The following is a 24527-nucleotide window of genomic DNA, read 5'->3' as shown; positions in this document are numbered from 1 at the left end:
CAACTGACAACAGCAGTCAGCTTCAAAAAGTCACCGACGGGGGTCTGGAGAGATGGCTCAGTGGTTAAGAGCATTGCCTGCTCTTCCAAAGGTCCTGAGTTCAATTCCCAGCAACCACATGGTGGCTCACAACCATCTGGAATGAGGTCTGGTGCCCTCTTCTGGCCTTTAGGAATACACACAGACAGAACATTGTATATATAATAAATAAATAAATAAATAAATAAATAAATAAATAAATATTTTTTTTTTAAAAAAAAGTCACCGACGGCTACGCTGAGCAGGTCACTGGCAGGACCCCACCCACAGACACATTCCTTAATCACATTCCCAAGTGCTCACGCCTAAGTGACCTGCCGAGATAGGATGCCGAAAACCGTTAGCGAATGGCCTAGGATGGTACGTGGGCGCTAAACACGGCATTCTCAGTCTAAATTTATGAGGTGCAAACTTTGAATAAGAAGATGACTCAAGCCTGGCGGTGGTGGCGCACGCCTTTAATCCTAGCACTCGGGAGGCAGAGGCAGGTGGATCTCTGTGAGTTCGAGGCCAGCCTGGTCTACAAGAGCTAGTTCCAGGACAGGAACCAAAAAGCTACAGAGAAACCCTGTCTCGAAAAATCCAAAAAAAAAAAAAAAAAAAAAAAAAAAGACGACGACTCACAAGGTTTCAGAATGTGTAAACACGAAGCCCCGTCTGATTTATAATGTCATGGGCTCTCACCCACAGCGAGCCTCGTGCGCTGCTCAGAAAATTGTTTGGGCTCCCAGGAAACATCAAAATGAGGCCCTCTGAGGCTGACAGAGAAGGCCGCTGTGGCAGGATTCCCACCCTGAGCTGGCGTGGTCCCGTACTCCCTGCATGTGAGGCATAGGGGCCTGGCGGCAACATCCGCTGCAAATGTTTCTTTGGGGTTGTGAGGAAGCAGGTTGAATGAGACCCGTAGACAGCGATTATAAAGATTAGAAAACACGGTGCTAAGAACATTGCTCGGTGACAGCGCTGGACGCAGGAGGCTCCGCGTTCAACCCTAGGACACTCAAAATGGATTTAGGTTCTGGAAACCTCAAATTGCCTCCGTGTCCAGTTCTCAGTTTCTATCGATGTTAAACTGTTTTTGCGACGCTGTGTAGGATGACCAGTTCAAAAAACCACTCTACCGAAAGTTTAGCAAAGGCAAGCGAGGTGACTGAGAACAGTCACCAAATGCCTGTCACACACCACCAGGGGACACATTCCCACCCAGGCGCCTTGGTCGGTGGCAATCAGCATGCACTCTACACAGCAATGAAAAGAGCAGGGCTGCCAACGTGGCTCAGGGTAAAGGTGCCACGCAAGCCTGCCACCTGTGTCCAATCTCGTGCCAAGAGGGGAGCCAGCTCCACCGAGCTGTCCTCCGCCCCACACACGTGGGCCATGGCCCACATGCCATTCACACATCATGCACAACACACAACAGGCACATTTTCAAAAAGAATTCATGGTCGTTTGGTTCACTCGAATATATACACTTTTATTTACCGAGGCATGGTTTTCCTTTTGAGACAGGTCTTTCTGTGTAGGCCGAACACAAAACTCACAGTGATCTTCGCCTCAGTCTTCAAGGACTGCCTAAAGCCTGACCTCCTACTGGCCCGATCAAATATTTTAAAAGTAAAAAAAGGAAACATAATAGTAGCGAGCATTTCACATAAATGCAGAGAGAAATCCTAAGGTTACTGTTATGTGATATTATTTCAAATGTTTCTCTTTGAAGGTCATACTGGATTGCTACAAACATCTCAGATTCTTTGGTTGAAGATGAACCTCCATTCTTCTACGGTGAGGCTTGGATGTAGTGGAGCTACTGGAAGAACGATCGTGGAAATTGTGACCAGAATCGGACTTCCAGGAGACCAGACTTCAAAAGGACGCTGTTGTAATGCCTAAGGATTATGTGGCCTAGCAGATGGGGAAATAGGAAGGGAAGGAGTGAGGGAGGGAGGGAAGGAAGGAAAGAGTTCTAACAACTCAATTTATAATGAAACTAGCTCTCATTTATGATTCTGTTAAAAACCGTGGTCAAAACTTGACAGACAGACAGAACACGTGTAAACCAAATGTAAAACTTAAAAACATTAAGAACTCAAACCTCTCGTTCATATTTTCTGATAAGAAACAGTGATTGTTTTTCTTCATTATCATAATCAGTAGAACCAGAATCCACGGCAGTTTGGAAGACTGAACCATTGCTCATTCAGAAATAAAAATGCTACCACAGTGTTAGCATTTGATGATTTAGGGGTTGCAAAAGTTTGTCTTGAAAGGTCACTACAGAGTCAGCTATCACCAAGGTTTCTGAGATCAATTTGGGGTTTCAACAGCCATGTCAGGATGCTTGGTTACCGTGAAGCCCGTTGGAGACTCTCATTCCTGAGAAAGCCCACGGTTAAGAGCAAGTTAACAGGCTTAAATTTCCCTGAAACGACGCTCGCACACAGCGCGGCCAGAAGTGGGGTTTAATGATTTAAAGTATTTGCCATCGTGTCTCCTCGCATTCTGAACCTTCAAAAGAAAACCAAGCACACATCACTGCAGTGAGCAGGAGCCCCTACCGTCTTTTAGTTTTCTTCGGAAGATTCAGAACACTATCAAAGCCATAAACAAAATGGTGCTGGACCAATAATACTTAGCCATCTCCAGTGCGAGATGTGTGAGCCACATACTAGGAAGGGCCTCCCAAGGTAACCAATACCTCTCCGGTCTACAGAGCGAACTCAAGGCCCGCTCAGGCAAGTTAGTAATCCTGTCTCAGAAGAAAAATGTAGAACAGGTGCTGGGCCTATCACTTAGTAGTAGAACCCTGGTCCATGTGTGAGGCCTGTGTGTTCAGCCCCCAGCGTCACGGGAAGAAAAAAGATGTTACCTTGTGCCCTGACACGCTGTAGGCGAGGCGAGTGGGCAGCGTCACGGTTGATGGAAGGTTCTAGGCATAGACCCGTGAGGCACAGAAGTCTTTATTGCCACAGGAAGCAAAGTGCACTCATCTCTTCTCATCAACAGTTTTAAGAATCACAAAAAGTTCAGAATTCACACAAGAAAGATAATACAGACCTGGGGAGAAATGGTCCCTGGGGTTATATTGGCTGTAATACTGAGGTAACCAATTGACCTTGTTCAGTGAAAATATCTTAACCCAAATGAAAAAAAAAATCACTAGTTATAACATCTAATTTATATACACCGTTCAAATAAAAATATATATTATATTTGCTTTAATGTATAGCAAGTTTAATACGTTAGTGTTTATAAAATAAAAACTGTATTCTACTGAACTTTTTTATTTTTGTGCTTCTTTATCTCTAAGCTTGGAAGTCAGAAAAAAACGTTACTCAAGGAAACCTACTTCTAGAGCCAAAGATGCAGGGTCTAGGCCTCGGAGAGACAGACCAATGCCAGCTGGAAGATTTCATCTCCTAAGACCTGCATGTTAAAATCTACAATCCTGAAATGTAAGACACAAGTTTTTTGTTTTTGTTTTTTTTTTAAAAACAGGACCCCATACATTTCTCAAAATAGATTACAGAATACAGGAAGTGGTTCATGAAAGTACTGGGCTACTACTGGCCAGTGCTGTGGCTAATATTAAAACCTGGACGTTCTATTCATCCGCTCTCACGCTCGCTCTCCACAAAGTGTGTGGGGAAACCACGACAATCAGCGTCGGGGTAGCACAGAGGCCGAGGTCCGTAAGAGACTTCTGCAGTGGGCAAAACGCCCTGGTCCCGTGGGAACCCGTAGGAAGGGAGAGAAGCCATCTGAAGGCCCGAAAGCTGCTTCCTGGCATCTCCTACTGTGACCCTCTTCTGCAGGTCACAAGGGAAAGCGACGGTGACAGTGGTTAGAGACTGGGGTGCAGCCATCTCAGGGGACACGCGGTCAGCGGGGGTTCCGTAGAGCGGAGTGGGGGCCAGTGTTTATTACAGCCGTGATCTACCACAGAACTAAAAACAAGACACATACGCCATGCCGATTCACCCAGGTCGCCATCTTTATCACACGGAGGGTTAACTTACTATGCCTTAATTTACTCAGCGTATTCGGAAACACCAATGTTTACGTCAGGGCTCGCAGAGTTAGCTCATTTATTTCAAGCTGTCTGTCCTGCTTTCTTACATCTCGAGCGCCTGTCATAAACCAGCTACACATTTCCCACGAACCAACATCAATTTTAATCAAGCAGTCAGTACACAGCCTCTTCCTTGGTGTAAACCGAGTAGTTGCCTTCCATCTCTCTCCCGTCACTGCCACCGTGCCCATCGCTACGTTGCTTAGGCTTTCTCCGTACGACTGCACGAATCCAAAACGTGGATGGGGGACATTTACCGTAAATACGTTTAGACAGAATTTCAAGTAAAAAGAATGGGTATCCACATCTATTAGACCTAAGGTTTAGACAAAAGGTTTCAACACCTAGATTTGCTTCTATAAATTACACAAGACACGTTGTACACTCTTAAATAGCAGATGCTTACAATATCGAGCCTCTCCATACGAACAACTTACAGAGAAAGGTAACGGTCAGTGTTTATTACATCGCAACGCTCTCTTGATTTCCTCCTCTGTGGCTGTTGCTTTGTCCTGGTTTCCACAGACTGTGTGAGTTCTTATGCTTTGGCTGTGATCTGTTTGAGCTGAATGAGGCAACAGTGGTTATTAAGGCTTATTCTATGATGGAGCATTATCCTTGAATCCGCTGCCGTTTGCAGAGAGCAGTGGGAGAGTCTCAGCTATCTTGGGTCTTCGGGCTCCGTCTTAATGGTTTTCTTTTCCAAGGGGAAAGCGGAGTGAGGATAGTCTTTTAAGATGCCAAGGCTCTCTGCATCCAACAGAACCAGAAAGAGTCAGGTTATTAAAGCCTCGCATCTCACAGCAAATAGTACTGACTAATAATAATTGTGAAATTCTACATGGAATTTTATTTACAGACTCGTGGTTAAAAGCATGGGTTTTGGCTGAACATGGTAGTGATGTATTCCTAGGCCATTCCCAGGAGGCTGAGGCAGGAGGACTGCTTTAAGTTGCAGGTCAGCCTGGGCTACATGGAGAGCAGCTAGCCAGCCAGGACCACAAAACTAGACCCTGTCTTACGAAAAACAAACAAAAAAATGAAGCAAACGAAAACAAACCACAGTTCCATTTAACCCCCAACTACATCAACTGCTAGCTATAAATCAGTGAGTTACCAGCTGAACCTTCATGTCCTTTCCTATAAAATGAGCAAAGTATCACCACAGAGCAGGAGGGGTAACCAGGAAATGTATATGAATAAACAGACCCTTCTAAAATGCCCACTGCACTGTGGTCAGTACCTAGAATCAAACAGGTCACATACAAATTGTCGTCGAAATACATCTTCAATTTTAAATACGAAACTACATCTAGATGTCCAATGGCATTCTAAACTGGGGAATCAAGTGGGAATAAAGAATGAAAAGTTTACTTTCCTAAGCAAAGATTCCATGGAGTTTTATTAATAGTTATTTTAACAATGGAGACCACTAAATGTGAAGTGTGGTCTTTACATAATGTACTAATACTTGGAGATACACACACACACAAACAAACACACATATATACATTACATATGTGCAAACATGTGAACTAATACACACACATAAAGCACACACACACATCCCTTAAGAGGGCTATACAAAGGGAACCAACACACCTACCCCATGTGAACACGGGGAGATAACTCACGGTCTGCAAGCCTCTCTACACAGAAAAGGATTTAACTTGCACTGAGGGGTAGGAAGAACAACCACAGTCCTTTGATTTTTTTACCAGCGGGACGGCTCACATGCTCTTGGTTATGGCTTACAATGATCCTGTGGATACCCACTTTACAGGCAAACCTCATGAGAAGCAGGGAGAACAAACTCTGGGTCACAGGGAATGTGTGTCATTTCTACTCATTTTCCTTAAGGAAAAGATTCCTCAACGGACTGACACGCGGTACATATGAACCACACTCGGGGACAGGTCCCATGCTCAGGAGTCACTGCCCAACATGAATCAGACTTCATGGTTTTGTTGTTGTTGTTCTGTGAAGGCGTAGGAGTGGGAGTAGGTTTACTTTTTAAGATAAAAATCATGAAGTTCGCTGAGTAATGAGGTGGGGACAAAATGGAAGAAATTGTGGGAGGGGAAGGGTATGGTCAATATATTTTAGGAAATTCTCAAAAAATAAAAAAAAAATTAAGACTAAACTTACATCTTAAAAAAAGCAACAATTCTTTTTTAGGTATTGCTTTGTTCTGTTCTATGTAAAATCCCAGCTTCACTAAATCTTCATAGAGCAGAGACACTAAGGTGTCATCGTGGTGAGGCAAGAATGATCAATGTATTGCAGCATGTCTTTTACGGAGGGTCTTTGAAGCAGTATGACTTTGTAGAAAACATGTTAGTTTGTTAAGAACTTGAAAGAAGAGTTGGTTTTTCATAGCGATGAGAAGAGGAGACCAATTTGCTGTCTTTTTGGGAGGGTTTCACTTGCTATCTTTGACAGTCAGGGAGAGCAAGGACTGATGGGCATAAGGTACAGACCAGTATCTAGACGTCAAGCTTTTCTGGAAGCATCTGCTCCCAGGCACATGAACAGGAAGACGCAGACTCTCGACAGACTTCCTAGACAATTCTTAATCCACCATCAGCTCTAAAGCCGTGTTCCCGCCGACTCAACTGTCCTATCCGCCCTCAGCTTCCCCACCTACTTAACTGTCCTATCCACTCTCAGCTTCCCTGTCCCTAAATTCAGTGACTGCGCTCAACTGATCCCTAATGTTACTTTTATTCAAAGGCTAAATGATACCAGATTCTCTTACATGGTGCTGGCATCTACTAATGGATGCTGTAAGATTCATTTTACTTGCGTAAATACCAGAAACCTTCACCCTAAAATGCTTCTGCACCAAAAGTCAGGTTCTGGTAACAAGGCTTTCTCGGCCCGAGAAGGGATGCGGAGCCCACCTGTGTCCCGTCACAGAACTGTCAGCCAATAGAGCCAGTCCAACTCATCGTAACCATTATCACCCAGCTTAGACCGCCTCCAAGTTGCCACCCATACAGAGGCTAGCCAGTAGTCTCAACTCTACGACTCTTCCCTGTCATCCCCTATAAACACCGTAATTCTCAAAGAGGCTGGCTAACGTTCTGGCGATCTATAATTTCCACTGGGGACTGACGTGTTCAGCGGGGACAGGACGGGGAGAGCAGAGCTAAGGGAACGCCATCCAGGCTTTCTCTGACAGCAGACTGCATTCTCACCTGACGAGTGGGACTTCCCCTCGCTGGAGTAAAGTCTGCTCAGCTCCCCATCGACCACAAAATGATGGGGCTGCCGGTTCTGTACGTTAGGCATTCGGAGATTCAAAGGTCTTTCCCCTAACGGAAGGAAGAAAGGAAAGGGAAACGAAGCAACGATTAAAACATTCCCAGTGGGTTTGGTTCGTTTTCTGTTGACTTTGTAGATAAAGGCTCACAAATTGCCGGAGCAGACCTTACGAAGAAAGGAACGGGTCACAAGACCCTGAAGCACGTATGCTAACTGGGAAGAGACATCTGAAATACCCACTTCCGAGGAAAATGGCGAGACCTGAAAGCTAGCACCAGAAGTGTACAACCGTTGGGGTATCTAAGATGAATCTAACAGGAGAGGGACATTTCCAGACACCGTCAAGCACTGTAAACACAGCTCCCTTGTAGCCATTATCCTGAACGCTGGGACCATGTACCCAAGCATGCTGTTACCAAACCACCAGGTAAAAAGAGAGCCAGAGACGGCTTCAGGCCAATTAGAGTTTTGTTCTGTTTTTAAGCACAATCCGTGGAAAAATAATTAGCAAAATGCTTTATAAATTATTACGTTATCATCACAGAAAATTGATATCCCTCTGTAAGCCACTCTAGGGTCATAAACTCAGCTCCATCAAATCTTTCTTAATTGTGTTTGCTTAACTGTTAGTTCTTAGCTACTAAGAAGGGTCAGAGAAGTTAAACAAGACCTCAGCTAACACATTTTTGTCATGTTTTAGAAAGAAAATCTTTCTTTTACTCTTGTGTCATGATCTAGGGGGCAATATTTCATCCCATCGCTAGAGAATGCTTGCTAACATGCTATTCTTGTTTGGATGGGAAAAAAAAATCCTTGGCAAGACACATCATACAAGGGATTAATATCTAGGACATATAAGGGAGTGCAGAAAAATTAGTCACGAAAACCGCTAACCTTCCAAATAGTAACTGTATTAATGAAATGATTAGATAACTCTGAAAAAAAAAAGAAATACACATGCATGCTCCCCAAATATTTGAAAACCTGCCCAACATTCTCGGCTATCACATAAAAACATACTAAAATTAAAATTGCTTTGATATTCTCTTCACCCCAGTTAGGATGGCTAACATTGAGAAAACAGAAGCCAACCAATGCCAGAGGGGATGTGGCGGGGCAAGAAGATCCCTACTCCTGCCTGGTGAGAGCCTACACTGGTACTGCCACACCAATGGAAACCAGCGGGGAGGGGTCTCAAAACCCAACACGACGGCCACATAATCTAGCTATACCACTCCTGTGTATACACCTGCCAGGATGGCAGAAATTCTGCCACTGAGATATGCACACGCTTGGTTATTGCTGCACGGCTCGTAATAGCTAAGGCAACAGCCCGGCCCAGATGTGCACCAGCGGATTAACGGTAAGGACCACGAGGCACAGATGCGCACAGAGTTGTGTTCTTCCACAAAGAAGAGCAAAATGACAACCCTTGCAGGAACGCAGATGGAATGGGAATCATTATACATTATGTTAAGTGAAATAAACCACATTCAGAAAGACAAACAGCACATTTTCTTTTGTACGTTGAACCTAGTGTGTGTGTGTGTGTGTGTGTGTGTGTGTGTGTGTGTGTGTGTGACGAAACTAGAAAGACTAGAAAGGGGACAATGAGCTGGGAAGAAGGGATTTTAGGGGAGGGCGAGGGGAGAAGAGGGTAATGCCATACACGTGACATGAAAGGGGGTGTGGGAGGGAGGAAGGCACTGGGGGAGTAGGGCAAATAAGAACACCATCTTCCCAAAATGCCTCATCAAAACCTGTTCCTTTATATGGACTTGAACCATCTTTTAAAAGATGGGTTCTAGCCGGGCGGTTGGTGGCGCACGCCTTTAATCCCAGCACTCGGGAGGCAGAGGCAGGCGGATCTCTGTGAGTTCGAGACCAGCCTGGTCTACAAGAGCTAGTTCCAGGACAGGCTCCAAAACCACAGAGAAACCCTGTCTCGAAAAACCAAAATAAATAAATAAAAGAAAAGATGGATTCTTACATGAGAAGGAGTTACCAGCAGTGGTAACCACTTGCTAGAAAGTGAACACCACATAAAACAAGACAACTTGGAAACACTGTTTTCCTTCAACATACTATACGGTGATATTTGAAACTGCAGGACCTATTTATAGGTTGACACGGCATGCTTCTCTACTCGAAGCTAAGCTGCACATGAACAAGGATATCTTTTGAGTTTCTATGCCTTCTGGGCTTAGAGGCATGCCTGGCATACAGAAAACCACTTCAAAAAAATCCTCTGAACAAAGGGATAACAATGACTTGGGATTGTCTTCACGCTGGGGACATGAGAAAAGTAAAAGAATTTTCACTGTGAAAATACTCACAATCCACCAGGCTCTCTGACATGGACTGGTGTTCTGTGTGTTTTAGAGATAACCAAGTCTTCTTAGGAAATAAATACTACTATATTTTGGACAAATTGGTTTTTGAAATTTAAAGAAAGATGTTTTGATCATTTTGAAAAGGCGAGGGTGTACCTCAGTGGAAGGTCCTAGATTCAATGCCTGGCAAAACAAGGGAACAGAGTCCATCTAAGTATGGTCTTTGATGGGAACTGTTTCTTTGAGAAGTGGCCTAATTGTTCGCATCTGCATCCTGACTAAGCCTCTCCAAGACACATGTGCAAACTATAATACAGGAATAATAAAACTTGAGGACTTCAGAAACGAAGGTAAACAGGATGAATAATTTCCTTTGAAAAGGAACTAGCTAAAACAGATTTTCACAGAGATAAAGTAATCCCCTCACAATATTGATTTAGCTCTAATCCATCCTCCTCCCCCTTTCTCTTGGAAAGGCGCGTGGCGCTGACTTGGGAGGCCAGGTCACCGCCGCTGAGGCCCACCTTGTCCATCAGAGCCATCGGAGGGCAGACCGTCTGGGCTGCGCTCTCCGGAGCTCTGCCTGTAGAGCCCTGCCGCCAGTCTCCTCTCCTGCTGCAGCCTCTCGTAGCCGGCCTGGGCACACAGGAGCTCCATCTGCTTGGCCATCCCCTTCTCAGCCTGCTAGAAAATAAAGCCGAAACAAAACCAGTAACTGCAGCGGTCTAGATTTCCTAACGGCTTAAAGACGCCAATTTGAGACGCCAGCAAATGTATTTAGTATTTATTAAAATGAGATCACACTTTCTATGGTATGCTTGTCTCCCTAAATAGGAATAAATGTCTGTGTCCTGTGAGATATTGAGCTTCAAAAGGTTTCTCTTCTGTCCCATAAAGAGAGTCCCATGTAAGCTCAGAAACAATAGAACTTTCACCCTTCACTTTGTTTTCCAAGGTCCTGGGTCTTTTAAAGGATTTCCCTTTCTTCAAAAAAAAAAAAAAAATACCCAAGAGCACCAGCAACATCTGCTATCACCTACTTTGAACATAGGGTGAAATTCTGGCATTTTATTTTAGGATTTGGCGCTACCCAGACTCCTGCTTGGAGGAGAGAAAGTGTAAAAACGCCCGTCTAGAAGAACAAGACAGACACACCTCCCACCAAAATTAAACAATGCAGAGTATGCAGAGAGGCCTCCTTGCCAGCAAGGCTCTCTGCCTCCGCCCAGTCAGAAGCAGCAGCGCCCCAGCCAGCACAGAGGGACATGTTTAAAACACAAGGCTGGTGTGTGACACAGGAAGTCGTATCCGCATGAGTTTCAAAGCCCCTTTCTTAGGTACTGTTCTAATTGACTTGCGAGTGATATTCAAAGTAGTGTATCTACGACATTTGCCAAGGAAGCCATAGTCAAAATGCAGAAGTGATTCATGACCATGTTACATAAAAGCACTATAAGGATTCTGCTATGTAAAATTGGTTACCAAAGCCATGATTCACAATTTTAAAAATCAATAGATGGAGCACATAATGAATTAGGTAACCAGGAAGACTGTCCACGCTTTTCTAAACGTGCACAAACCAAGCCGAAGGTAACAATAACTTCATTTCACTTGCGATGTCAGCCGGTGAACAGTCTGACATTTCAGCAGGTAGCTTCGCGCGGGAAGAGGCAAGGGATCCCTCCGTCTCCCCGGGACAGGTTTGGCAATACTACAGGGATACAAACATCCCCGGCGTCAACAAGGGGCAGTCACACACGGACTTTGGAAATACCTGTTTCTGAGTACATACAGAGTTAACAATTTACTAGAATTTGGAAGCAGGGGGAGGGTTCGTGCAGCACAGCGCTAGCTGAACAAGCCTGAGAAGCCATATTCAAACCCGGGCATGCACTACGATCCCAGCACTGGGGAGGCAGAGATGGGTGGATCCCTGGGGCTTAGCAGGCAGTAAACAAGATCCCACCTCAAAAAACCAAGGTGGGTGGATCCTGAGGAAGGACACTCACGGCTTTCCTCTGGCCTCCACAGACAGGTGTGCACACAAACATGCGCCCCTCACATATATACAGAAATCAGTAAGCTACCCCACTAATTTAACAATCCTTCAGTAAGGCTTGAAATGAGGTAAGAGTCACAATGTTGACAATATGTTACTGAGATCTTGTGTGATTTCACCTCAGAATTGTGCTGTACATGGTCATGGTGAGACTGGCTGCTTCCCCGCAATGCTACAAGAATGTCTTATTTCCTCTAAGAAAGGAATATATTACCAGACTTTGTTCATGAACCAAACGAAACCAAGCTGTTTCCGCCACCTTACCGAGATGGCTGCGGAGAAGACATTTTAACAATAACCAGAAACAAACTCAACCCTCTAAAACCTCAACGTGAAGCCGGCTGAAGCGGCCCCCTCTCTTCCAGCCTACAGCCGTCTCCCCCAAGGCATCCACTGTGGGGTTACCTGAGTACTGAGCGCCGCAAGCTCCTCGCTCTTGGCTCTGGCCTGCTGGAAGAGCGTCTGCACAGATTCCTGGAAATCTGGAAATCCGTCCTGCGGGGCAGATCACAGGGCCTGGGTGTTTAGACTTTGTTAGCACACAAAGAAAAATAACACTGCAGTGGTAAATGATCTAATGCGGCTGTAGAGTGCGTGGGTCATCGGCTACCACGCCTCACTCGCTACAGTCGGCCACGGGTGAACAAGATGGGAAACGCCAGCCATCATCACGGCCACCAGCACTGCCAAGGGGACTCTGGTTTTATGAAGCGCTGGGAACTATTTCCATGGAAACAGTACTTTCCTATGGGTTCAACGAGCCAGTAGGAAAACCATCATGAGGAAGAAGGAACCCTTCATCAGGACATCCTCTGCCACCATTTGCGGTGATTCCAAACCTTCCTAATACCGCGACCCTTTAACACGGTTCCTCAGGTTGTAGTAACCCTCACCTATAAAATTGTCATCATGGCTACTTCACAGCTGTAATTTCACTACTGTTGTAAATCATAATGTAAGTATCTGTTTTTTTTTAAATATTTATTTATTTATTATGTATACAATATTCTGTCTGTGTGTCTGCCTGCAGGCCAGAAGAGGGCACCAGATCTCATTACAGATGGTTGTGAGCCACCATGTGGTTGCCAGGAATTGAACTCAGAACCTTTGGAAGAGCGGGCAATGCTCTTAACCACTGAGCCATCTTTCCAGCCCCAAGTATCTGTTATCTTATGGTTCACAGCATTTTCTACTTAGCCTCAGAAACGATGCTTGGTTTCCTGCAGTCCACAGTTGCAGACACTCGCTCCGAGCCTAGGTTCAACCCATACACTCCTCACATGAAGACATCTTGGAAACACCATCCTTACAGCTGGGGTTGTCCCTGGTATGAAACCTAATCCTATTGTTCTTGCTGCTATGGCAAAGCAGACCATTTTGTCCCGGGTATACTGCTCCATCTGTAGGAGGGATGCTCTGGCAGTCGTGAGGCTAATTTATATCATCATTTTCAGAGGAACAAAAACGCATAGAAAATACTCAGGTCAGTGTTTGGCACGTAGGAATTATACATGAAATTCCTTTTTTTTTTTTTTGCCATTTAGACAATCCAAGTAAAAAGCTACTGGGCTTAATCAAAATAAAACAGCCCAATGTAGGTGACATACCATTCCAGTTATATAGAGGGGGGGGAAACATGTTTTAGAGATATTTACACAGTATAGCTATACGAGGATGAGTGGGTGATGTGGGAGTTCCCTCTGCGTGCTGTGATTACCATTAATGAATAAAGAAACTGTTTTGGACCTATAGCAAGGCAGAACTTAGGTAGGCAGGGAAAACTAAACTGAATGCTGGGAGAAAGAAGGGCGGAGTCAGAAAGAAGGCATGGAGCCACCACTGGAGACAGAAGCTGAAAACCTTACCTGGTAAGCCACAGTCATATAGCAATATACAGATGAGTAGAAATGGGTTAAATTAATATGTAAGAGTTAGCCAATAAGAAGCTAGAGATAATGGGTCAAGCAATGATTTAAATAATATGGTTTCTGTGCGATTATTTTGGGTCTAAGCTAGCCGGGCGGTCAGGAACCAACAAGCAGCGAGTGGCTCCTTGCAACAAGTGGGAACTACAAACTCTATAACCAGCAAGAAAGTCCTGGGTATGGGCAGGGGTGCACACTGGTGGAAAACACAGGGGAAATCCAGAAACACCTATTGGACAGAGACCCAGAACACCCAGGAGGCTCCCTGGAGGGCCTGGAGCTTAAGAGATGAGAGCGCTTCAGGAAAAGATGGTGACTCGTGTAGAGGCCTGAAGGCGAACCTGCCAGGCTGCACAGCACCGGTTTACTGTGGCTTCTGTAAGACAAGCCGTAAGGAAGAGAGCGGCAGGAAGGCTAGAAACTCACAGCTGGATTCTGTGGGGCCCGAGCAACATCTGAACCTCATCTCAAATGGAGTAAATATTCTCCTTCCTATAGAGAAGCCACCGACAGACACGCCCCGAAGACCTGATTAAGGCCACACGACGCACAGCTGAGATTAGCTGATGCCTATGCTGAAGACAGAGCAGAGGTCTGGCACTACGTGGAACTTCTGCTTCAAGCAAGGCTGCAGGGCCAGGCATCACTTAAGAGAGAACTAGAGATTGGTTGGACTCAGTCAAGAGGCAAGACTTCCTGCACACAAACCAGGCACAGGGAGTCTGAATGAAGGGGTGAGGTCGGGACTGGAGACTCCAGTTACCAGCTCAGCAGCAGGCTGTGGGTGGAGCTGCTCATGCCCCGGATGCCCCCACATCTCAAACGCTGTTGGAGGAGGCTTGTGAAGGAGGAAGAAGCTAGCCGGTCTTCTGCAAGGACCAGATGTGTGGTCTCAGCAAGTCAACCTCATTATTCTCGGCGTTCCCAATGTTTCCACAGAGATTACATTACCTGTTTGGCGGGCTCAGGGGGGGAAGAGCTATGGGCATTAAATGAACTAATGCAGATGGCAAATCTTGGCAGAGAGCGCCATCATGGTCAGGACTGTTCAGCCATGAGAATAATACAGCAAGGCTGGGGAGGGGCCCTCAAAATGCAGAGAAAGCTTTCTGGGAAGCGGGTAGTGCTTTGTCCTGAACAATGAGAAAGAAGCTATCTGGAATGTGTGAGGAGAAATGAAAGGGAGAAGCCTCCCCACCCCCACCCCCCCAAACACCCCCCCACACACACACTGGCGCACTGGTAGAGGAGCCTTGGTCCTTGGTCTCCTTCTCTGGGTTTGGCGCAGGACTTCCTCTGAGTCTCTACAGCTGTCTTTCCAGGCACCAGCTGTACCATGCTATGAGCCATTTATCTCCCTGTCACATTGCTGGCTGCTGCCATAATTCACAGCGTTCCCTTGGTGACGAGACTCCGGGCCTCAGCACTGAGAGAATAATATCTACGTTTGGAAGGCTGTTCCTGCCCTAATTAGCCTCACCGCTTCCGTCGATGCCCTCACGGGTCTCCATCTCTCCCGCCAAGCACCAGCGGGGCTGTTGGAAGCACTGCCCAGCTGTCTTGGAGTGACGTGGGGCGGCAGATGTTCCTAACCCCGTTGTGTTTCCCCCTTTTCTCTATTCACGCTTCCTGGATGAAGAGCAGATTGCACGGCTTCTGCCTATACTTCAGGCTCGCCAGCTTTCTTTCCAGAAGCGCGGCCACCGTGTAGGTGTAGGTGGGCATGCTGACCCCGGCCCCGCCGGGCCCCCTGGAGCGGTGGGCAGCTGTTTCCGGACCCAGTTCTCTGACTTTCTGGGCTCCGCTAAGAAATTCAAATTCATTCCACTCAGCTGCTTCTGTACTCTCCTCCACAGGGACGGGGTATCTCTGCCCTTTTCCTAGCAGCTCTGGTGGAAGAAAACTAACAGGGAAAAGATGCACAGCAGAGAGTCCATCCACACAGTCGGCGGCCATCAAGGGTGGGGACTGTGCTCCGCCTCCCTTTCTAAGAAGCTCCAGTGACTCTGTCAGTACTGGAGATAATGATAGTTTGTCCAGGGAACCTCACGTGTTCTTAAACCAGGAAGAAATGCTACCAACCGACTCTAGTTTTAACCAGTATTTTATAGTTTAAAGCAGGCCAGGGATTCTGGCTCCTGACTCTTCATATTCTATGGTTGGCTGTCAAGCCATCTTACCCTGTTCACAGGCAGAGCATAAATAAGTCAGACTGACTTTTACAGGTATACTCTATCTCCCCAACATACCTTCTGAACTCATTCTAAGCAGGCGGAGTATTACACAGTGCTCCCTTCGATATAAATATATTCTGTGGCTACCATTTTCTACCGAAAAGTTACAGCTGTTTCCCAGTCATCCTTGGATTAGGAAACAGTAACGGCCATTCCTCTTCTTCAGAGACCACCAGTTCCGTACACGTTCCCTTTACAAACACGGACAGGGCAGTTCTAAGCCCAACGGAGCTTTCCTGCGCCGTTGAGGTGTTCTGCGAGGGCTCATCGCCACCCAGAAAGGTACTGCCTAAGGCTCAGGTGTAAGACACAGGCTGGAAACCCCGACGCTGGCCCCTGGACAGCAACATGGCAACTCTGGGTCCGCCGTGGCTGTCAAGCAGACGTCATAAATGCTTGTATGCACACAAGAAGGTTTGTCACAGATGTCAGGCGGTGACTGGCATATGACAGCCTGAATTAGAAAACCATCATTGTTACGACTGTCCCGCAGCTAGGTGCTCTGGGGTCCCTAGTGAAAAATAAGAACATGAACACACAATTCATTCTCAGTTTAGCTAAAGGTGGGCTGGCTTCATGCAGCTGCTGACTGCTGCAGGTGTTTCCAAGCCTGACTTTCTAACTCGCAGGGCTTGGGGAGGGGCTTTCCCTGGAGGCCCACTTCCCTGGTGCCCCCTCCCGCCTAGGCTCACCTAGGTGGGAAGGGTCTCTCTCTCTCTGTAATTATCTCATTTAATCTCAAAATTGAAGAAATAAGGCTCAAACTCTACATATTTTAATGTCTCCCATACCTTGTAAGGCAGCATACCAGCGAAGGACAAGAGATAGATAGGTCTACAGAGAGTATGTTTATGCCTGAGAAAAATCTAATACAGCTTTTGTTATGGGATGACACTATGTTCTCCGGGGAGGAAAGTCGGGGTATGAGTATTTAAGATTTATTCCACCCGACCCTTCATGTGCAGATCAGGACCCAGGAGTCAGCAATAAGTACGGATCTGACTGCGCCTGTACACAGCACCATCTGACGTGGCACCCCGAGACACTGATAACGGCAGCAGAACCGCTTCCTCCCTTAGCACGTCAAATTCCTCTGATGTCACTTTTATCTGCCGGACATCACACTTTTGTCCTTGTCGTTCACTGCAGAAATAGTCTGTTTATAAAACACGGGAATGAAGGAACAACTTGCGCGTGCGCTTCCTGGTGGCTGGAGGAGATTTTGGAACAGAGGGAGGGAGAGAAGTAGCTGCTGCATTACTTTGGGCTTAAGCAACTAGGACTCTGTCCACCGTCTATTTTTATGATACTATCTTCAAATAAGGAATAAATTGAGAAGCACAAAGAAGTTGGCTAACGTGAGAGGCTCCAAGAGTTCTAAAGCCTCTCTGGTTTCAGGTTTCATTACGAGGTCCCCTGCATCGGCCATGCCTCTAGACAATTCTATCTACTGTTTTTCTGAGCATGTCTCCCCCATGCCGGTTGGTCTTTACAATGCCACCCTGAATACCCACTGGCATTCCTACCTTCTTTAAAACCAGCTCAGATGACACCTCCCTAGGTGGCCCCATTCATACGTTATCCTATGCCACAGCCTCCCTCTCCGAGTTGCCTGTGGAAGACAGGCTCTCCCAAGGCATCACTACTCAGTGAAGTGTTACAGGAAGCAGATCCATGACAGTCGGTCCTCCCCACCCCAGGAGCAGCTTCCAGAAGCACAGGGGCAGAGACAACCCCTAACCATGACTTAGAGCAGAACCAGGCTAGGACAATGCCGGACCACAGACCGTGAAACACGTCACGACACACACACCGTGTGTGTGCACAGGACACACCGAAGAGGCTGACGACAATTCCTCAGTGCCTTTACAAAACTAAGCAAAATGAACAACAATGAGAAATGGTAAAAAGTGAATCACCGTCCTAAATTCAAGCTAAGGTCTCCACTTGTTTCTAGGAACAAATTAGGAGTCTAGTGTTCATGCGAGCTCTATCTAAAGAGAGTTGAGCTAGTTAGTCACTGGGCTTATTGGGAAGGATTAGAACTTTCACAGGAAAAGGCAATACTGATCATTTTAAGCCTGAACAGAAAACTATTCAAGTGTCTTTGTGACCCTAAAAAAATGATGAGCCCACCAAACAGAACTATCCAGCTAAATTATCTCCAGTGAGATGTCTTTCAAGGAATTGAAATTTCACAGATAATGCAATTACCCAATACTCAAGTTTCTCATGATAAACTGTAGGAAGAAGTTTCAGCTCAGGGACACTGTGAAGGTCAAGAAACAGCGGCAGCTCCAATCAGCCATGACCGCAAATTTCAGCGTGGAACAGTTGGGCTGACATGAAGAGCACACCGAGTCGTAACCACATCGAGGTCCCATGCTGAAAGGAGACACAGGTAGGCCTCTCTCTCTGCAGCAGCCATGGCTAGGGGTGTGAACGGCCCAACAGCACATACCGGGCAGTGTCTGCGTTCACCTGTTCCCCCTCAGTAGCAGCGGCAAGCCAAACCTACAAGGATCTTCTCCAGGCCCTTACCTTGGTGTGCCTGGAGACACAGCCTGTTAGACAATGTCAACAGACCTCCCGAGTGGTTCCTGAGGCTAGCCCATCTCCAAGAGTTCTCTACAGTGAACACCAGGCCAAGACGACAAACAAGGAGCATGACTTAAAAGAGAACTGTCCCTTGGGAACAGAACACTCGTCCGAGAACTTTCCCTTGAGGGCAAAGCTTTGAGAAATCGAAGCTACTTCTCCACAGTCCCTCACTGTCTTATCCGAGCTGCTACTCATGCCTGTCCCCCAGGCAAGAACCCTGCTCATCTCCAGCAGGGCAGACTGGCCCCGAATTAAACATAAACATCCTAGAGTTCCAAGTAATCGTACGTGCTAGGAAAAAAAGTTGGCCAACGTCAGAGCCTGATTTGGGGTACACAAGCCCCATCCCCTGAACTGGAGGCGAGAGAGTCAGAAAGCTCAGGCATAAACCAGGGACGGGCAGCAAACGCCACGCACAGGGAGCCCGGTAAGCACCTTTGTCAGTCTGTGCAGGTGGAAGAGTGGGAGGAGCAACGGGAGGCAGCCAAGAGCAGAAGCCCAATTATGAGGGCCACAGATCTGTGTAGTAAGGAGGTCGCTTGTTTGGTTCCAGGCCGCCCGGGTAGCTTAGACCCAAAATAATCACACAGAAACTGTATTAATTAAACCACTGTTTGGCCCATTAGCTCTAGCTTCCTATTGGTTAACTCTTACATCTTAATTTAACCCATTTCTATTAATCTGTGTATCACCATGTGGCAGTGGCTTACAGGCAAAGTTTCAGCATGTCTGACTCTGGCGGAGGATCCATGGCTTCCCCTGCCTCTGCGTTCTTCCTCCCAGCATTCAGTCCAGTTTTCCCTGACTATCTAAGTTCTGCCCTATCAACAGGCCAAGGCAGTTTCTTTACTCATTAACCAATAAAAGCAACACACAGACAGAAGGACCTCCTACACCAGATCTGGGAGGGTTTAAGCAATTAAAAATTATGTTTTCACAAGATAATTCTGGCTTGGTAGCAAAAAAGGACTCTGCCACACAGACAGGCAAGGATAACACAGTAATGGAAAGTCTGTTTTCAAATATCCGAAAAGAGCTATGCTTTTCTTGCTCAATTTCCACACCTTACCATTTACAAGTTAAAATTACAATAACAGTCTCAACCAGGGTCGCTTGAGAAACGTTTGAAGTACCGTGATGTTTCCACAACTGTCAGTTCCCTCAGAAAATACAAAGTGCTGCATTCGGCTCCTGAGCGACTTGCAGCAAGATGGTAAGAAAAGCCATTTGACCAGTGAAGACTTACAAGTCTGTAAGACACTGATCACTAAACCAACCACGGATAAACCAGCTATCAATCTAGTCAATAACAGTTTCCTTTTAAGAATCTCCTGGGGGGAACAGGGAGAGACCGGACAGATGGCTCAGTGGCTCAGCACACTGGCTGCTCTTGAAGGACCTGGGATCAATTCCCAGGAAACCCCATGGTAGCTCACAACTCTCCAGTGCTAGGAGATCCAATGCCCTTGTCTGGCCCACATGGGCCCTGCACACGTGTGATGTATAGACATACATGCAGCAAACCACCCACACACCTAAACAGAAATAATAAAGTCTAAAAAACATTTTTAAAAAAACAATCTTGGTTTGCTCACTGAGATTACCACAGGTACTTCAGGGTAACAAAATTCTATATCGCTTTTACGATTCTGTAATTTTTGTTTGTTTACTACATGGCAGGGCCACTCTTTTTTGTCTGAACTAAGAAGATCTTACATTATTTTGGGTGATCTTATACACGAAGCAAAGCTTATTAGCACACACATAGATTCCATGCAGCCATACCTCCACTTTAATTCTCTTCGGAGACAACTCTTCTCGCTCGCCACATTTTAGCCTGCAGGGAAGGGAGAAAGAGAGAGAAAGCTTGAGACCGCAGCAAACTTCATTCCCGAATGAGCTCGGTCTGAAACGCTCCCTAGGAGTATTTACTTCTGAAACGACAACATGAGAAATGACATACAGTAACCATTGACATAATCGAAGAAGACACAGTCTCATCGTTTCCAAGTCAGTATTAGGGGATATCTAAGTAATATTAAATATTGTAAACTCGAGAACTCTACCAGAGAGAGCAGTGTTTCATGACAATATAACAGGAAAAAAAAAAAACAAAGAAAAGGGAAAAAATATTCAAGGGATATGTGTCTTTAAGAGTTCAGCAGGAACCATTTAAGGTAACACGATAAAAATGGTCATTTGAAACAAAGGCCACGAGGCGTATGAAATAAGATGGGCCATGCCTATCTCTCGACACCTCAGACATTGTTGCTTGACTCGGTCTCCCTTCTGGGAGCTATCCCAGGTCACACTAGCATGCGTAGGCCATAGTGCCCGTCAGCACTAGGGCATCCCATGCTTCAAGGCTTCACCTTGATGTATTCTCGCCAACTAAATTATGAGAAGTCAATCTAACTTATATGTAAAAAAAAAAAAAAGCCCTAAAATGTAAAAAGTGTATCTTGGAATAGGCAAAACACAACTTTACTTATTGTGGCATTATTTCCAATAACCAAACATTACAAACAGGAATCCACCCAAGAAGGGGACTGTGCCAGGAAGATCTCGTCTTCTTACACACCAGCAAAGGAACCAGCTTCCTCACGGCCACCACCAAGCCCGGCTGTCCGTGAGTGTGTCCATGTGTCCTCAGCTTCACACTCAAAGCAAAGGTCTGGGTGAGAGAATGTCTACCTGTGGCCAGAACACTACAGCCTTAGAGACCGAATCTTTCAGACGTGGAGACACAGAGGAGGATTACACAAAATCAAAACCTGCTGTTAAGATCAGAAGGCCCAGTGGCCACCACGTAGTGGGCTGCTGTGGACACATTACATACAGTTTATTTCAAAACCCAGAGAAAGGTTTCGGGATGTCTTCATTAAGAACACATGATTAGTGCTTGAATGCGTAGATTTAACAACCGATTTCAACATCATACAATGCATACATGTATTCCAATACCAAATGGTATCCATTGATACAGATACTTTTAATGCTTTTAAGAGCCAGTTAAAAATAATTTAATTAAAAAAATTTCTTTGAACAATGTTTTGAAAAGTGACTTAGCACTGTTTAATTCTGTATTAATCATATCTTACCTTTTCTGGAACACTCATATGTTAACCATGAACAATGTCTCAAACTCTGTTCCTACCCAGTGTGCAAATGCGCCATCCTCGACGTACCTGGTGGTCCTGTAAGTGTATTTGTAGGTGACTTCTCGAGAAACCTGTCTAGCCAGGGCGAAAAGTTCATCTCTTCTTGTCAGCAGGGCGTTGTCCTTCACACAAAGCTGGGCGGCCGCTTCGTTAACAGTGAGCTGAGCATCCAAAAATAAATAACTAATAAATAAATAAACAAACATATCTATCTCACTAGATAATAGAATGCTTCACTTAAGGTGAAAAATTCACATCATTACGGGAAGAAGTAACTCAGAGAGCTCCATTATCCCCGTGTCAGACTGCAGAAGGGGCAGCTGGCTTTGTCTTCTGGAGACCAACCAATTCGACATAATTATCTTGTTTTTACCTACTTGCATTTACATATTCTGTATTTTTGACTAGGCAGCTTATGAATGATAAAGAAATAGTCTACATCTTATTTCTCCTATGGAAGAAACCCTACAAAATTGATTTTTGAAATGGTGACAATCTTTCCTCAGTTAAACATATACGCAGCTGGCTGAATTTCTCACCTGAGCGGACATGAAAACTCCTAATGCAGAACTCATCAGATTAACTTCAACAGCACTGTGGTGAAGAGTCAGTACGGCACAGGAGAAGTGACGCCGCAGAGACTAACTTTCTATATCGACTTGATTCAGTAATTCTGAAAATACTGCCAGCATCATCGCTGGCTGGTCAGACACCTGTGCTTGAAACTTCAAACGGCACAGGAACTCGCTAACAAATCTGCATGTCCTCCAGAGTTCTGCCAAGCTGATGCAGGGAGCTACTGGCGGATAAGCCACACTTCTTCCAGAAAGCAAGAGACGTTCTCCATCACAGTGTGGGCAGTGGCAGGAAGGAGGGCTTGGTGCCAGCCAGACCCGGCGTTAATTCTGTGCCACCCACCGCTCATGGCGGGTGCGTCTGGACAACAAAAGGCTCTGTCTCCAGCCTCGGGGAGACAGCACCCCTCAAAGGCTCTCACAGGAGGTTTGAGAGGTGTTTGGTTCTCGTTTTTGCTTTAATTAGAAAGTTCAGGAATTCACCTTTTCTCTCTCCCCTGGCATCTCACCCTCATTGCTAATAACTTCTCTTATTTCTCTGCACTAAAACCTTTAGAGTCCTTTTCCATTTATGCAAATCTGTTCCTTTTATGTTTTTCCATGGTTTATGACGAAAAGTTGGTATGTTTACATCGGCACCTGATACGGGTTCTATGCACAGGGAATATTGTTGACTCATCACTGGATTTTAAAATCCTTTATTTTTATTTTTGCTACACACACCCAAGCCATTCCGGGAAGAACAATATATTCTTTAGCCCAGCCTCACCTAGGCAACCCCCGTCCCTCACGTATTACAGCAGAAAACCACATTCATAAATGTTCATCTTTGCATGCATATCTAATAGTTTACTTGGCATAAACTCCAACAAATGGACTTGTTGGATCATAGAACATACTAAGTTTTAATAAAATTTTTTTTAAAGATTGATCTTTATTTATACGTGCCTGTCTTGAGTATACGTCACATGTGTGCAGAGGCCCGAAGAGGCCAAAAGAGGGTGTAAGGTCCCCTTAAGTTGAGAGCTGCCAGACATGGGTGCTGGGAACTAGACTCAGGCACTCCAAGAGCAGCATGCCACTCTCAAGACACTGAGCCACAGTGCCACCCCCTACTAACTTCTTATGCCCTACCACAGTTTCCCTTTAGATAAAACTTCTCTAAAATGATACCATGGGCACTCGCAGGGAGACTATTCCTCGAGTCCTGCCCCGTGTTGCTTCCCTTTAAAAAAATAAAAACAGAAACCTTTACCTACTTCATGTATGTAACGGGAATTTGGTTTCGGTTTTCATTCATCTGACTAGAAATCAATCCTTTCCTACGTCTACTTCTAAGGTCTATTGCTAGAGGTACGCCAGTTTCTTCTATTGCGGTGTTTCGTTTGGACTTTAGGAAGTTGAGAATTAACTTTGAATCATATGTGGTGCAGGTCTCTTTTCTTACGTTTTTCAACAGCCTTATAGTCTTCCCTTTGGATGCTGTCTTAGTCCTGCTGTGAAGAAACACCATGTCCAAGGCAACGCTTATAGAAAAAAAAAAAAGGCATTTAACTGCTTACAACTTCAGAGGGTGTCTCAGCCAGGGATAAAACAGCATGACCAAAGCAACCCTGGAAAAGGGTTAATTTCACTTACATTTCCTTCCAGGTAACAGTTCATCCCCGATGGAAGTCAGGGCAGGAACTCACACAGGGCAGGAACCCTGAGGCAGGCGCTGATGCAGAGGCCATGGAGGGTGCTGCTTACTGGCCTGCTCTCCACGGCTTGCTCAGTCTGCCTTCTTCAGCACCCAGGATCACCGGGCCCGGGATGGTCCCACCCACAATGACAGGGCCCTCCAATATCAGTCACTAATTAAGAAAATGCCCTACAGGCTTGCCTACAACCGGATCTTATAGAGGGGTTTTTCATCTGCGGTTTCCTTTCAGATGATGTAGCCTGTATCAAGCTGACACAAAGTCAGCCAGTACTGAGGTTTAGTCCATTATCATCATGGCAGGACCATGGCGGTACTCAAGGGTACCCAGAGCAGTAGCTGAGAGCTATATTCTGAACCAAGGGCAGAGAGGTGGAGAGGGAGAGAGGGAGAGGGGGAGAGAGAAGGAGGGAAGAGAGAGGGAGGGGAGAGAGGGACGGAGGGAAAGAGGGGAAGAGAGAGGGATGGGAGAGAGAGGGAGGTGGGGGAGAGAGGGGGAAGGAAGAGAGAGGGAGAGAGGAGGGGGAGAGAAAGGGGAGAGAGAAGGAGGGAAAAGAGAGGGAGG

At 45.8% G+C, this 24527-nt stretch overlaps 1 protein-coding gene across 4 annotated transcripts in view; it reads right to left on the bottom strand.

The window, feature by feature from the left end:
• Window positions 1-4012: 4012 nt before the first annotated feature.
• LOC121458982 (NGFI-A-binding protein 1) overlaps window positions 4013-24527 on the bottom strand; it is a 37808-nt gene continuing 17293 nt past the window's right edge. For 2 of the 4 annotated variants that reach the window (XM_041668430.1, XM_041668431.1), the window contains exons 3-8: window positions 21716-21849; window positions 20313-20364; window positions 12173-12262; window positions 10233-10392; window positions 7309-7425; window positions 4013-4858 (exon numbers count right to left, since the gene is read on the bottom strand). In XM_041668430.1, the coding sequence (XP_041524364.1) occupies window positions 4770-4858; window positions 7309-7425; window positions 10233-10392; window positions 12173-12262; window positions 20313-20364; window positions 21716-21849 (642 nt within the window). In that variant the 3' untranslated portion in view covers window positions 4013-4769. The remainder of the gene's footprint in view (window positions 4859-7308; window positions 7426-10232; window positions 10393-12172; window positions 12263-20312; window positions 20365-21715; window positions 21850-24527) is intronic. The other 2 variants (XM_041668432.1, XM_041668433.1) reach the window with 2 other exon arrangements.

The sequence above is a fragment of the Microtus oregoni genome, unplaced genomic scaffold (assembly GCF_018167655.1).
Source record: "Microtus oregoni isolate MIOR12 unplaced genomic scaffold, Mior012 000018F_ref0000195, whole genome shotgun sequence".
Classification (NCBI taxonomy): domain Eukaryota; kingdom Metazoa; phylum Chordata; class Mammalia; order Rodentia; family Cricetidae; genus Microtus; species Microtus oregoni.
Note: the sequence above shows the minus strand (reverse complement) of the source record. Positions and strands in the feature narration are given on the sequence as shown.